Here is a 16,436-nt window from a genome sequence, read left to right on the forward strand (position 1 = left end):
GCAACTAATGCCGGCAAATTGAAATTAATTTGGCGGATTTAAAGCATAAGTAAACAAACAGAGTGTTGAGCTATGCTCCTGCCCCCACTCACAGAGATACACAAGCGCACCCATTCTCACACACACATACACATTGATGTAGTTGACGAATGTGAACATTCACGACTTCGTTGTTTTTCGCTCAGTTGTTTCCGTATCGCCGCTAAGTTTGGACGCGTTTACTTCTTCGGTCTTGTGGTTTGAAAACTTCGCGATTTTGCTGGTTTTTTGATAACAATAATAAATACGAGAGTGTGCAGCAGCGGATAAACAAAATTAATGCCAATTGTGAGTGAAATCAATTTGACCAGACACAAATAGGTACATAGTTAAGTTGAAGTTAACAATTAATTATAATAAAAATAAATAAATAATAATAACAGTTTGTTGAAAGCGACAGTTAGCTGTTGCACTTTCTGTTGCGCCTTCTTTTCCTTGTGTGGTGTGTGTACTTGCGGGCCTTTTGTGTATTGTTGTAGTTGTTGCTGTTGTTGCTGTTGTTTTGGTTTTGGCTTTTGGTCACAAAGGAAGCTTGCAACGTGTTAAATGCATTTGTGTGTTTGTCATTCGCGCATAACATCTGCAAAATGCAATAAAAGATACACATACACATTTGTATATATGTAGGTGTAATTGTGGGTGTGTGTGTGTGTGTGGTATTAACACAAAGATACGTGCTTAAGAAGTGCGTGCAAGTTTTATTGCAATCTTGCTTTATTCGTTTGCTTTTAGTGTTTACACACACATGCTCACAAATACTCTGTTGTGGGTGTGTGGAGGGACACTCCTGTGCGGCGCCCTGTTGCGCCCTACTGATATTTACAGTTAGTCAGATAACTCTTTTAACGTTTTCAAAAAGTACATTTTTTAGTTTTCTAAAAAAATCTTTACAAATTTTGTTTTATTTGTTCTTATTCTTTAAGAGTTGCTTATTGTTCCAAGAACAAGTTTAAAAATAAACAAGACCCATTGAGTTTAACTATATTAAAATCAAAGCATTATTAATTTATTTTTTATACTTGTAAAAACAGTTACTGACTGATACATATGTTGAGTATAATAATTAAGATCGAATTCACAGCACTTTAGACCAATTTTGGTTAATAAAAATGCAATATAGAAGCACTCTAAGGAATATTCAAGAAAAAGGCTCTTTCAAACCACTTTGGCGTAGAAACGACAATGAACTGAACATTTAAAATTAAAAAATCGAATTACACGTATATTATATAAAGTTTGAAATTTTAAATCTAAAATGAGAAAAAGTGATGAAAAGCCAGTAAGTAAATATAATATAACAAATGTAAATGTAATATAACAACTTTAATTGCTCTGTGGTTATCAACAGTGCATTGGCGGCAGTATTAATTAATTGACACGCGACTTTAGTTATAAATCTCTGCCCCATGTTGATTAAACAAGTATTTTAAGAGGCTGAAAGCCTTATAAGCATATTTAATGCAGTAATAAAAAGTGCTATCTTAAATGAACCTAAATGCAATAATCTCTAGAGTTTTCGGCATTACTCACATTATTATTCTTTATATAATTATCAAATACCCAGGAACCGGAATTAATCATTGAATTAATTGTACTTTGAAACTCTGGACCCTTCCAAATCATAGAAAGAGAATCAGTCGCATATTGTTATTATAAAAAATTAGCTGTTCCACAGTTCCCACTCATTGTGTCAGTTCTTTGTTATGGCTGGGAGACGAGCGGGATTTACGGTTCTCGTATTCATATAGACGAATCTAAATTCAACCGATCGGAACGTGATAAGCACAATGATGAGTCTGAATTCATTGTTCATAGGTCATTAAAAGGCAATCAGACCTGTGATTAATGATTTTGAAAAGTGTGATAAATGCCACATATATAAAACTTTAACTATTTAAATTTTACGATATGTTATTAAAGCTGTATCGTAAATAAAATTTCAGTTAAGTGACTTAAACAATTGCAAAATGATGCTCAGGTTGACATTTGACATTCTAGAGGGTTTCTTTAACCCATAAACACAATTTTTGGCCAATAATCATTATCTTTTCACATTTTTTTTTTTTTTTTGAAGGATTGTCAATCAAGTATTTATTCAATTTGATTTAGCAATAATGCAAGATGATTATAAAGTCTATGTACAATTATTTATAGTTTTATGCAACTCATGAATATTTAATAGCAATTGCTAATTAAATCAAAACTACTTTATTAGATACCCACAAAATAATCATATAAATATTTAAAAATCCATTTTTTTTTTTAGAAAAAACGTGACAAAGTGCAATTAATTTTACAAATGAGCAATAGAAAAGCCGAGGGTACTCAACTCGACTACGCAATAACCTGTAGCCAGCACAAATATATCTCACTATGAGAAATATTTTCTATTAATACGTATGAACAAAAGAATAATTTTATAACTTCCTACTATTTAAGAATGCAGGTTATTGAAACCTTAATTAATTCAACAAAAAGAAAGTTTTTTTATTTGTCAATGCAATTATTCAATTACTTCTGTCGCTATAAAAAAAAAACTGAAATTTACCCACACTTATTTGGAATTGGCAATAAAACAGGTATTTTTGTAATTCGATAAGCAGACACCTGAAAATCACTTTAATGAATTATTGAAATCGTACTCATGCCAAGTAAAGCAAATATAATACATCATGCTCAACATGAGTCAAAAGTTCCCCAATCTAGAAATTGTAGTACGACATTGCGGAATATCTGACATCAGTAATTAGCATATTATGCTTTGAATTTGTGTATATGCAAATTGATGCATTTTAAAATGGGGCAATTTTCGTGTATTTCCTAGTTTAATTTACTTGAATTAGTCCGAGTTTCATTTGGTTTTTTATGATCTTCAGTCTTTAGTCATAAAAAGGCTTCTTCGCTGGAGTATTTATAAGTGCAGAAATTCAGAAAACAAGTTTTTGCTCGACAGGCAGAAGTTCTTGCATTAATCCAATACAGAATCAGACGACGCCAAATACATTAAAGAGGTTAATAAATGGACGCAAATCAGAGCTGAAACCAAAGTACGCGTATTTTGTGTTTGTATTGACGTGAGAATACCTTATACAGGGTGTTCCCCATACAATTTTTGTTTACCTTTATATTACTATAGCTTAAGATTTACTTAATTTGTAGATGTTAGCAGACGACAAAAAAATAAAATTTAAATTTTATAATTTTAAAAACTTTTAAATTTAAATCTAAAGCGTCTGGAAGCTGTTTTACATATATATAAACTTAAGTTATATTAATATAAAATAAGAATATTTAAGAACAATGATCTAAAAACACAACTCTATATTTGAATCTGCATTAAACTATGCTGTTTAAAGGAGCCGAAATTATTTTGATTAAAACCAATCCAAGGCTATAGAAGTCAAAAATATTTACATAATTGGTATTACAGTATTAGCATTTGATCTGCTGTTATTTACTGTGCATCTAGGAAGCATTTGCTAAATGTTAATACAATTAATGCATCATAACAACTATTTTGTTATTCTGTTTACCAACAGTAAACATTCATATGTTATTACCCCATTTGAGCGACGGCGTTGAGATGAGACTTGATAGATCTGTGATATGGTCGCGGTGCTAAAAGCGGAACAAACGTGATCAAACTGACGGGTTCAGCTGACAAACAACGAGTCACAGTTCTGATGAGCTTCTCACATCTCTTCTTGCTTCACTTCGCTTCGCTTCTCTTCTCGTCATTGTCTTGCTCTAATCCAGTGTCGTGAGTTGTCTACACGCAAGCGTGTCTCGTCAGCTTTTAAACGTTTCTTCAACTTGGCTTAACGGTCAACAATAAAGACGGCTCGTAAGGATCGGAATTGACAACGGTTGTCAGGTTAACTTCAACAAGAATCATGCCTCTGATTATATCGTGTATTATTAATTTCAATGGGTAACCATGTCAACTAATCTGATCCCCAGGCCAGGATTAAAAGTTACCGGTTTTAACCTGTCCCCTTAATAATCATGGACTGAACTCTTCTAATTAGCAGGTCGCAGGTGATATAAAGAGTCCTATTCCAGTTTTCAGCTTCGCCTAATCAAAATCATTAACCTGTTTTCATTGACGCCGAGAATTCGCCGAGTCACTTTATTTATACTTACTGGGACCTGATGAAAAAGAACATTTGCATATTTAAGTGCCATACATGCTAATGATCTCAACATTTAAGAAAAACAATGAAATGAAATATTTATTAGTATAAAATATATTTGTTATTTTTGTAAAACTTCGATTTCAACTGATTTACAAATAAAACAAAGTTCAGTTGATGTTTTTATTTTTGCAAAAGGCTTTTAATTTACAATTATTCAAAGATTGGGTCATTGACATGTTATAGTACTAAAGCATAGTACCCGCTCCCTGCTTTGGAACACCCACACGCAAATAAATAAATAAATATTATCAATAAAATAATGGTGGAGCCTTAAGTAGATAATAAAAATGCATAGATCGATGCGAGTGTCGAAATTCTAAGGTTGGCACATGGATAATGAGGCGTGTGGTTCTAGGAATGCCAACTGCGAATTTATGCAGCTGATACTACTAGCAACAGCGACAACAACAACGACAAATGGAACACCCATTATAGCAACAATCCCAACAATAGATTATCAATGTTTTTTCAAGGCCGAAACAGCAAAAAAGAAAAAAAATATTGGAAAGAAAGAACCCGAAACGAATGAAAAGATAACATTGCTACGACTGTTTGTTGTTGTTGCTGACACGCTTTACAACTTCGTTCCCCTTTTCCCCTCTTCATTAATGCCATAAACGCAAAATTGATAATGATTAATTTAATATTTTCAGCGCGTAATCGGCGGCAATGCAGACGCCGCACAAACCAAAACAAAGCGATCCGTAATATTCAGAAAAGTTCAGAAGCAAAACAAAACAATCACAATAATAAAAACAACAACAAATTATGCGTGCTGCTCGGCAAAAACAATAGCAGAAGCAAAACACAAATAAAATAATAGTAAAACCTTTAACTAATCAATCCCCGTTCGGTTTGCGCAGGTAATGAAACATTCCGAAAAAGTGACACGTAAAATAGCTACAACAACGACAGAAACTTAAAGAGATCTTTTCCAAATTTATCGTTTAATAGCATTCTACCAAAGTTGCATTAAATAGAAATAAAACAGTTTTGGTACATCAACTCAAAACATTACTGAAAATAATACAAAATGGATACAACGCGCGGCCTTCTGACAAAACAGTCCAAGGATGTGGAATTTCAGGATGTTTTTTATTCAGTCGATCAGCGCACAAATTTTTGTAAGTATTCAAAAATAATTTAATTATATTATTATATTTATATAATTACTCAAACTGTCTTAACTTCGCAAGCTTAACCGATTTCCTTGCGAAATGTCAATTTAATCATTATTTGGCCTCTATTTTGTTTCTGAATCAAATTTAAAAAATTCAATTTTTCTCCATTATTGTCCATATTTTCTATTGTCCGATTTCCTTGCGAAATGTAATTTTTATCATAAGTTGTCATCTAATTTGCTTCTGATTCTTCATCAAAAACGGGAAATTTAATTTTTCTCTATTACTGTCCTTTTTTTTCCATATCTTCCACTTGGCGCTTTTTGAAATTAAAGTATTTTGCGATAGCTCGATATTTGTAACTCGATGTATTATTTCTCGATTGATCGAAAAGTCAATTTAATATTTTTTCGGTTTTTTCGGTACTAAATGCGTTTCAAAGTTTGGATTTACATCACCATAAGATGGTGCAACTAAACCGAATAAAATTGCAACTTTTCCTATTACATTTATGCTTTATGGTAATTATATAAAATTTAGTTTATATTTTAAAGTTGCAAAAGCTAAAATCACTTTTATAACATACAATTCGTGAACCTGTTAGAAATTTCACAATCCAACAGCGTAATAATCATATCATATAAAGTCTGTAGTTATACGAGCATTACTTTCCTTGGTTTCTAACCATAGTTGACGAGTTGTAGGTATTGCCCACTTTGATGGCTCTGTTCCAATGTTAACTCGACATTTGGCATTGCTTGAAGCTTAGTTTCTAGTTTATATATTTTACTTGTACTCGTATGTATTTTGTAGCTCTTTTACTTTATTTTCCATTTTATTTAGAGGTGCATTTTTCATCGTGTTACAAGTCTCGTGCAATTGAAGTGTTGTCTTTGTTGCGGTCTTTTAAGCTATTTGGCAATTACTTGTTGTCTGGCCAAGCGCTAAGTGTTCCATAATTATTCGAGCTGGCGGGTAAATAAACTAAAAAAGAAGTAGTTTACGCTTCTATTGTTGTTACAGCTAACATTAATTGCAACATACAATTTTAAATGTATACCCTGTAACCTCAAAATTTATGTGCTGTGTACCATTCGACAGAATGAAACAGAAGGAACTTTAATTCGGATGTGTGCTGAAGCGGAATTAAGAAAGTAAATAATTTCTAACACTTTTAAATCAGAACTTTAACAACAACAAAGAATTATATTCATATACCCAGTAATCGCGTGAAACACAAAAGCGACTCAGTTGAGTCATTGACTTGAAAACAGATTTTATTTTGCACTTGAATTCTTTTATTCTTATTCGCGACTTAATTAGAATTGTAGATGTATACCCTGTATATACAGTAAACTTGCCCTGTGAACGATTCTGTGGGATAGCCCCAAGAAGTACTTATATCTTTTATATAAAATATCTCCCGATCACATGCTTAGTGACATTTTGTACTGCTTGTCAAATGGAATTGCAGTGGCATTTGGTCAGTTAGCCGATGCTGATGGTCAACTGAGTGGACACATTTGGTATTTTGGCGTCTTCCTCACTTTGGTGTTGCGCCCAATTCTCGTTTATTGCATGCAACTTGCCGCTTGCAACGTGAAACAAGTTTCGATCGGCCAATGTCTTGACTTGTTGTTTACCCCATAGAGCACACAGTAACACTTGACACACAAAATGGAAACCAATCTGAAATCAACACGTACTTCATGCCAAAATACTTGGCAGCCCCTCAAGTTCAGAGTACGATTCATTTGTCATTTGCTTCTCGTATTTGAAATTTGTTGGATTTGATTTGCATTAAAAAATGCAAATGGCTCAGCATATTTCATTCGATCATCGTTCTCTTAACTCAAAGACTCGTAACTGAACTCTAGGCTCTTTTTTAAGCTGATCCACCATAATATATGAAACTTATTTTCACAATCCTCTTCAATAGTATCAGTTGAAATCAAGTAAAAGCTTATATATTGTAGTATAAATTCTCGTATATATCCAGTCTGAACTCTCAGTCTATTTCAATTAAAGCTGTCGCGTACGTTTTAAGATACTGTGGGCATCACAGTCTAATCAACTACTTAAAAAATAACTATTTACATAAAATAAATGGGATTATAGAAACGGTGTAATGGATTTATTCCAAAGTACAATTCTGATCATTTTCCATACCAATAAGATACAGTGGGCATTATAGGCTTATAAAGTGTTTGAGAAACGGCTGTTAAATTAATCAAAATGATTTTTAGAATCTGGCTTTTGAGTGAATTTTCGCTTGTATTTTGTTTTAAAGGGTTCATTTACTTTGAGAGTTGGCTGCAATTTTTTAATAGCTGCACGTGTAATTTTAGTTGAAATCAATCATTTTATCGCATATTAAGTTTTTTTTTTACGATTGAGTATTCTTTCTGTAATAATGTGAGCACGTGCAGCTTTAATTATTTTTATAGAAATAGTTTGTTAAAATCCAGTTTGTTGCACAACTAAATATTGGACACATTACTCTTCCCTTTTCTTAATTAATTCTGTTACTATAAATAATAATTAATCTGTCTTTCCTGCTTCCCTGTGTCTTCATCTATTGTATTTATTAATCGTAAGCGCTGTATTTGTATGTATGTTCTTCTCTATGCAATTGAAAAATATTCAGTTTATTTTAGATTTACTTCTTGTATTCTTCAATGGCAGATTTTTGTTGTTGCTGAGTTATTGACGAACAACTCGTGGCTTGGGCAATAATCACAGTTAATCAACGTCACTCATACGCCATGTGCAACTTGCAGTGGGAGGCGAGCGATGTCGCTAAATGTGACTCGTTTGCCGCATGTGAAATATCACAATAGGCGATAAGTATGTGCATATATACATATGTATATGGTATGTATTTATGCATATTTTGTATGTATGTATAGATGTATAGATGTACTGTATATATGTAACTACAAATTGTGCGCAGCAACTTGTGTATGCGACTTCCTCAAACTGACCGGGCAGGCAGAAAATGAAAATTATATTGTTGGCGCAAAACATCATTATGAGCATGGGCACAGCATCAACATCATTATGAGCATTATGCTCACCGAATGGGGCATGAGCAACAATAACAACACAACCAGATTATGCTTAGGCCTTACAGCGCAAAAAGGCAACTACAACAATTGACCAACTTTGATTGAATAATTTTCCTCTTTCCCCTGCTTTCGGCACCTGTTCTGCACCTCTGCAACCCCCCTTAAATCAACGCTTTCATTGCAACTCGCTGTGGAATTTCCCATTTTACTCAAAACACTTTCTATCTTTTTTTCGAATTATGTGAATATGCAAAAGAGAGCTTTAGCTGTCTGGGTATTTAAATACTAGGTGCATACATATATAAGTCACAGAGAATCGAATTTTTTATTTGTTTATGTATAGTATAAAAGTTTTAAAACTTCGAGAGTAGCTCAAGAAATCCCTTTATGGATCTGTGATTATATCTATTAAAAGAATAACTCAGAAACTCATTCCAATCATTACGCAAAATTTACTCTAAAGTTTTCCGCACTTGCTTGCTTTTAAGGGTCAAAATTTCAAGATCTCATCTTAGTTCTTACTTACATTATATATAGAAAGTACTATAAGCAATGCAGCTGATTACTAATCAATCTTTCTCTCTCGATCTGTCTTTCTTTCCCTCTTGCTCGCTGTTTTTTTTTCTCTGCGTTTGCAATGCCGACAAAAGTGCGGCAACTTCCCCAATGCAATCAATGTGAATTGGAATATAAACCGAATGGGGAAAAACAAATGAAGCTTATCTCAAGGTTGTCTTTATTGCGTATAAGCATATATTTGGTATAATAAGCAGGTTACTCTCAATACATCTTAGTTATATTATTATAAATAAACAATGATATGTGGGAAGAGTTCAGTTTAAAATAAAATAAGATTGATAATAATATGATCAGTAATAGTTCAAAAATGCAAATGTAGAGATATATCTATGAATGAAATAATGTAATACAATTTATTTTAAATATAATGACAATATAAGTCGATATATAGAAATACAAAGCACTTTATATTAAACTTAATAGAAAAATTAATGTATTCATTGCGTTCATTTGTGATTGAAACATCAGAGATATTGACTAATATGTATTATTAATGTCAGAATACATCATAAGGGCAATTAATATAAGCAATTACTATAAATATAGGGCAAACACTTGAAAAATAACTAGTGGTTTTATATAAGAATTAAGTTTAACCCATAATAATTATTATATAATATTATTACTTGAGCTCATCTAATAATAATAAGTTAGAAGCTGCTAGTAAATTCAATATTTTCTTAAAGATGTATTGTAAACCATTCATAGATGATTAATTGACATTCGAGGGATGTAAATCAATTAAATCTTATCTAATGTAATTTATTTAACTAGGCTTGCAAAGGCTGCATGTAATAACTGACATTTAGGGACTTCTAGGCAATTATTTAAAATGGGTACTAACTACCACTGGGACTTAATATTAAGTATTGCATATACGAGTATAATTGATCAAACACTACTGATCGTTTAAATCTACTTACAATAGAATTGCAAATTGTGCATTCTACAGTTCGTTAATCCCCCAAAGAGACTCTCAATAAAGCCACTCCTAACTATTCCGCCCTTTAACTAGATGGTTCTTATACAATAGGTATAGTAAAATACGTATAGTAAAAGTTGTCTGGTATTGCGATCTTACCTACAACAAAGTCGCGTTTGCCATATTAATTTTCAGGTACTTGGTAATGAAATTTAAATTTGTAGCAAACTTGCGATAATTGGAATATAATATCTCAGAAGATAAAAAAAATTCTTAAAGTTGTATATGTAATACAGATGCATATATGAATTTTTAATGAATTTGCACATTTTTTTAGTTGTATGAATAATTCGAGTACTCGAAATGCGATCAAAACTGAACTGAGTTATCTTGTCGGCACGTTCTACAGTCTGGTCAAGCCGCGCTCTGCCCACCCGGACACTCAAATTGTGTATTGAATTCACAAATTGGTCACGTCGCATTTTGTCTTTGTGACTCACTTGACGTTCGGGTACTCGTACTCGTTATCGTACTCATACTTGTATTTTTTTCTTTAGGTTAACTCCGCCGGCGCCTGTGGGCGTTATTGGTAACCAAAGATCACAATTTGGTCGCTGATCGTGTTTTTTTTTCGTGACACGATAAATAAGATTATTATTTTAATATTTAGTAATGTTAATCACAAGTTTTAAGCAATATAAAATGTTAAATAATAAAACAAACAATAATGCTACATTGAGGAACCTGAGGATAATAAAAATATAAAAAAAAATTTTTTAAGATGTTAAAATATTTTCAAATGAAATGAAATTAAATTTTTTGTACCTTACACGCACCCATCTCTACGATGTTAACAAAATACCAATCAAATAGTAATATATAGCTGAAAAAAACTCGATTTCAGAATTCGTCAGTTTTTCTTAAACAAACTCAAACAGAATATGACAACGCAACTCTTGTTGTTTGATCAACTGACAGACAAACAGATGGACAGATGGACAGAGGGACGTACTGTCAGACAGAGTACTGGGGAGGCTAATTGATATGTAAACTTGGCCACTGGTCTATAATCGACAAATATATACTCACATCGTACTCCGCTCTTAAAATTTACTACTTTTCGTATTCGTACTTGTTGACAAGTTATGGTGTTGTCACTGACCTTCTTTGATCTACGATCATAGTGCAAGGAATTCCAATTTCAAATTGAATACCCCTGGGAGGTCCGTACGAATTGCTAGTGTTATTAAGCGATCAACTACGAGCCTTGGTTCTATAATTTGTCGGAGAACTTTAATATCTTTTCAGAAGTATCAATCAAGTAATTAAAATAACACTGATGATTAATGAGCCAAACAAACTTGAGAACCATGAATATTATTTAAATGTTTAAGCTAACTAATAATTGCTCAAATGTCTATTCTCATTAAATCAATTCACATAAATTGATATAAAACATCCTTTTTAGGTAGACAGCTGTCTGAACCTCTATAAGAAATACATTGAGAGATTTTTAATTTAGTCAATTTGATAAATTACAATATATTCGCTATAAAAAGTTGCCCTTTAAATTTTACACTTTATGAATATGACTTTAATTTTCTAAGACTTGTGCATCTCTTAGTGACAATGTCAGATTTAAATTCAATGCAATTTATGACAAATTAATAGAAACAAAGTTCAAGTTTGCAACTTATACTATTGATTGTGAAATCTATCTATAGACTGTGAGATCTTTGCATTCAATGCATTCGGTTCTCTAATCTCGAGCAGGTCAGTGTCAGATCAATTGTAAATTCTAGCTTTCTTTTGAATATAATGACAGTCTACTAATTTAGTTACGTAATATATTAATAATCAATAGTTTATTTTTTAATTGTCTCAGATTACGAAATGTACTATCTCCCTTATTTGTAGGGATGCGAACAACATTTCCGCACTTACTGATTGCAACATATAATCTAATTTCAAGCTATAATTAATATTAACAACAATGTGTACTCGGTAGAAGGAAGATGACATAAATGTTAATTGTGTCAGTTAATGTAACCTATTTATTCGCATCATATTTGCAGAGTAATTCAAGGCTACTGATAAGGCTCATTGAACATTGACACATATTCGCACTACACGTGCTTGGAGATTATGGAATAAATAAATGCTAACAATATAAAAAAATCTCGTTCTTTCAATTAAACGTAATTAACTCTAAATGAAACCAATTATCATCACTAATCAACACTTTACTCGTAACTATTTCAAAGCTCGTTTAGATTATCTAGTTTCATCGGATAACTTTAAACTCTTAATTACGCGTGCCGTTTATAGTTCAGTTTAGTTTTAATGGCACTCCCTTTCGGATTACGCCAAAATTTGATTATCGTAGTAATTAACATAATAAACTATGCTTTAAGACACAAAAACATGTTTTGAATAGTTTGAAACGGAATAACTTCAGTAAGTTTCCGATCGGTAAGATAAATATAATAGTATTTTTAAGAAAATAAAACTCTTTTAATAACCAATAATAAAGCGTATTAAGCCTTCTTCAGAGTAAATGCATTATACAGAACGTAATTTGCAATAAAACTCAATTTATTATTAGATCCGAAATTATTTCAAGACAAGAAAACATCACTAGTGGTAGCGTTGTCATGCTTATAAATTGTCGAAACGAATGGAGCTAATAAACAAAGAGTTGTCTGATTGACAGTAGAAATAGAAATTGCCTCGTCATCGTATATTATATTGGTTTCTTCTACAAATTCGATAGGTAAACTTAGCATATTCTTCGTAAGTTCTTAACTAGAAATAATGCGACGCATTTGTTAACGTGTTTTTCTCGAATTGTTAGCGCCTTTCAAAATACCTCATTCTTATTCGGATTCTAATTTTCATTTTTGTTTTGATTTTGCAGTTCGCGTAACCGGACAACGGCAAATTTTGAAAGGCGTAAGCGGCAGTTTCCGTAATGGACAACTCTCGGCTATTATGGGCCCCTCGGGGGCAGGAAAAAGCAGTTTGCTGAATGCGATTTCGGGTTTCAGGTAAGCAAAAATTGTGAAAAATCAAACATGACTTTTGTAAGTTAAATTAATATACGCTATACCCTACAAACAAGTTAGACCTGGTTGGACCAAATTAAAATTTTAATACTACGTATATATATACTCTCTACAATTCTGGTATCATATATGGTGGGTAGAACTGTGATGGTCGACTAGCATAGAACCTCTACACATGAAGATATACAAATTTAGGATACCGTTTTAAAATTCATTTAATCGTTGTATGCAACTACAACTATAATGACAATAATAACCAATTTAAAGTTAAATTTTTTAATTGGCTAGTCACTTTGAATATTAATTTTCCTTGTTTTTAAAGATTCGTTATGTGACGAACAGCACAAAAATAGTTTATAAATGCCAAAAATGATATATTGATTAGGAATCCTATATAGTATATATTTATTAAGTTTTAATAGGTGCTTAGTCATCGTCCCATCAGAAAACAAAGTTCAACAAATAGCATTGAATGGATCATTATGAAGGTCAGTCAAGCACTTTGGTTTCGTTATATGTTGGAGTTCGTTATAGGAAAGAGGAATTTCTAGTTTGTTTTAATCTTAAGTAAGAGGAATTTCTAGTTTGTTTCTATTATATTTTTTTTGTGTTTCAGTTCTTAAACTTGAATTTGTGATTTGTTTTATTTGCAGAACAACCGGCGTGGAGGGTAATATTAGAATGAAACGGGACAATGCCTGTTATATAACGCAGGACGATCATCATCAGACACTGCTGACAGTCGAGGAACTTATGAATCTCTCCTATGATCTGAAACTAAAGCAACGCCATACAAAGGAAGAGCTCATCACGAAAATACTCAAAAACCTCAATCTCAATCATCGACGCAACATCACCGCCGACAAATTGAGCGGCGGTGAACGCAAGCGACTCTCGATTGCCCTCGAACTGGTGGACAATCCCAATATCTTCTTTCTCGACGAGCCCACGAGCGGACTGGATGAGGTGACAGCGGCACAGTGCATACGCCTGCTCAAAGAACTGGCCCGCGAGGGCCGCACAATAGTTTGTACCATCCATCAACCCTCGGCGACAATTTACAACTGCTTTGATAGCATATATGTGTTGGCCAAGGGTCAGTGCGTCTACCAGGGCAGCCCCGAAGCGACAATACCCTTCCTGCGACTGGCCCAACTCGATTGCCCACGCCACTACAGCCCCTCGGACTACAGTAAGTATACGATACGTTGACCTAATCATTTGAAAAGAATCGCATTGAATTTCTAATCTCAACTCAGTACAGTCGGGTTACGAGTATGTAAAAAAACATTGATTTAAATTACGGAAAGTGGTTCTTTGAATTTTATTTGTACAGTTGACTTAAAAAATTAGAACCACTTGGTTCAAATATTTAAAAGTTTAATTTTCTCTCTTGTTATTATAGAAGAAATTGTAAAAATATTTTTATTATATTGTTTAGTTAATATATTTTAATTATCTTTCTTCAAACAACTTTTCGATCGATTCTATTGCTTTTGATTCACTACAGTTATTGAAGTAATCGATGCTGAGGATGGACAGTTGGTGCCGCTGCTGAGCGACCTAACGGACAATGGCAAACTGACTTATCCGGGCAAGCAGCCGGATTTGATGGGCACACAGCTGGAACCGCAGCAGGCAATAACGACGCTATTTGTGGAGCAGCCGAAACGTCAGTTTCTGCCCACTTTCTTTGCCGGCAGCGCTGCCTCCACAGATGGCACATTGATGGGTGCAGCAGATGCACTGCTGGGACAGGTGAAGGCCTTCACACAGCGCCTGCATCAGGATCGCCGTGAGATATCCGGACTACAGCAGTTCCTGGTACTGATGCGGGTCATGCTGCTGAAGATAATGCGTGCCCGTCTTGCCTTGGCCATTCAGCTGGTCCATCATTTGCTCTGCGGTCTGTTCTTTGGCCTGATATTCTTTCAGCTGGGCAATCAGGGTGCACGCATGTTTGATCATCTCAAATTCTGCATTGGCGCCGTGCTCATGATCGTCTACACCCAAGTGATGGTGCCCATACTCAGCTGTAAGTGACGCTTGAAGAGATCTTTGACTAGATCAACAAACTTATGACAAATCCTTACAGATCCAGCTGATGTCAAGATGGTGAAAAAGGAGACCTTTAATCGCTGGTACACGCTAATGCCTTACTATCTGGCATTGACCATATCTCGATTGCCGCTGCAGGTGCTGCTCAATCTTACGTTTATGGCCGTGACTTACTGGATGTCCGGACTGCCGGAACAAATGTGGCGCTTCTGCATTTTCGTGGCCGTGGGTCTGATGGTCTCCCTCGTGGCCGAGGGCATGGGACTGGCCATTGGCGCTACCTTCAGCATAACAGTAAGTACATCCCTGAAATGCTGCTACACTTAATTAACCTTAGTCAAAGGGTATAGTTTTAGGCGTAATAAACCATTCAAAGTGTTTTCTTATAACAATTTGGACACACACTAATAGTACTAAAATTTTAAAACAAGAATTCAGAAAAATAAATAAATAAAAATTTTTAATCAAAATATGAAAAGAATAGGGAACATTGTTAATTGTTAAACATTTTTAAATCACGCAAGTTTTTATCTAAATTTCTAAATTTGTATCTTAAATTTCCTAATTTATCCTTTCCTTATTTTGGCTTCCTTAAATTTTATTTACAAAAAAAATCAAAATTCATGGGAGGTACCATTTAAAACTAATGTTATGTTCTCATTTATCCGCAGAATGGCAGTGTTGTGGGTCCGATGATCATAGCGCCGCTCATGGGATTAGCAGTATATGGCTTTGATTTTGCGCCCCAGATTACTGGAGGCATGAATCTGTTGATGAAGTTCAGCTATGTGCGTGTCGCCGTGGTGGCCCTGGTGCTGGCCGTCTTTGGCTTCCAGCGCGAGGAGTTGGACTGCGACGAGATCTACTGTCACTTCAGTGATCCACGGGTGCTTCTAAAGTTCCTCGATGTTGACAAGGTCTCCATACTGCATCAGTTCGGCATCTTGGCCCTGATAATGATCTTCTTTCGCGTCATTATTTATATCAGTCTACGCAAGCGCTGTTACGCCTGAGCATACCTGATATAGTTACAATCTATGCTGTGATTATGGTTTTATACACATACAAATCTAATAATAGGATTTACTTACCGCTGTACATACTACTAACTATTGTTGTTATACTTATGTATTATGTGCACAGTTGATTGCCCCATCATGATATAACTCAGATACTTTGGTGCTTAGATAAACCCCTAGGTTCTTAATTTGTAATTATCACACCACTCACAATTACTTTCACATTTACGTTAACTGCAAACTTTAATAATATAATTTGTAAGCATTATTAGATGTAAGATATCTGGTTAATAGTGTCCAAAACAATACCTTCTAAAGACAAATACATTTTTACATTGAATTTCAATATTTTTTATAACAAATTCGATT

The 16,436-nt window shown here is 33.8% G+C and overlaps 1 protein-coding gene across 2 annotated transcripts; it reads left to right on the forward strand.

The window, feature by feature from the left end:
• Positions 1-189: 189 nt before the first annotated feature.
• Positions 190-16,410, forward strand: LOC117786477 (ATP-binding cassette sub-family G member 1). 2 transcript variants are annotated; one of them, XM_034624763.1, is made up of 7 exons: positions 190-327; positions 4,889-5,359; positions 12,843-12,972; positions 13,644-14,182; positions 14,501-15,025; positions 15,086-15,342; positions 15,720-16,410. In XM_034624763.1, the coding sequence occupies exons 2-7, from the start codon at positions 5,269-5,271 to the stop codon at positions 16,059-16,061; spliced, it is 1,884 nt and encodes a 627-aa protein (XP_034480654.1). In that variant the 5' UTR covers positions 190-327; positions 4,889-5,268; the 3' UTR covers positions 16,062-16,410. The 2 variants fall into 2 exon arrangements, with proteins under 2 accessions (XP_034480654.1, XP_034480655.1); XM_034624764.1 differs by having other exon boundaries at positions 5,099-5,359.
• The last annotated feature ends 26 nt before the right edge of the window (positions 16,411-16,436 follow it).

The sequence above is a fragment of the Drosophila innubila genome, assembly GCF_004354385.1.
Source record: "Drosophila innubila isolate TH190305 chromosome 3L unlocalized genomic scaffold, UK_Dinn_1.0 0_D_3L, whole genome shotgun sequence".
Classification (NCBI taxonomy): Eukaryota; Metazoa; Arthropoda; class Insecta; order Diptera; family Drosophilidae; genus Drosophila; species Drosophila innubila.

Coding starts and splice junctions, on each gene's coding strand:
- LOC117786477 (XM_034624763.1), top strand. CDS start 5,269: ATGGATACAACGCGCGGCCTTCTGACAAAACAGTCCAAGGATGTGGAA. Junction 14,183..14,500: donor CTACAGCCCCTCGGACTACA/GTAAGTATACGA, acceptor GATTCACTACAG/TTATTGAAGTAATCGATGCT. Junction 15,343..15,719: donor GCGCTACCTTCAGCATAACA/GTAAGTACATCC, acceptor ATTTATCCGCAG/AATGGCAGTGTTGTGGGTCC.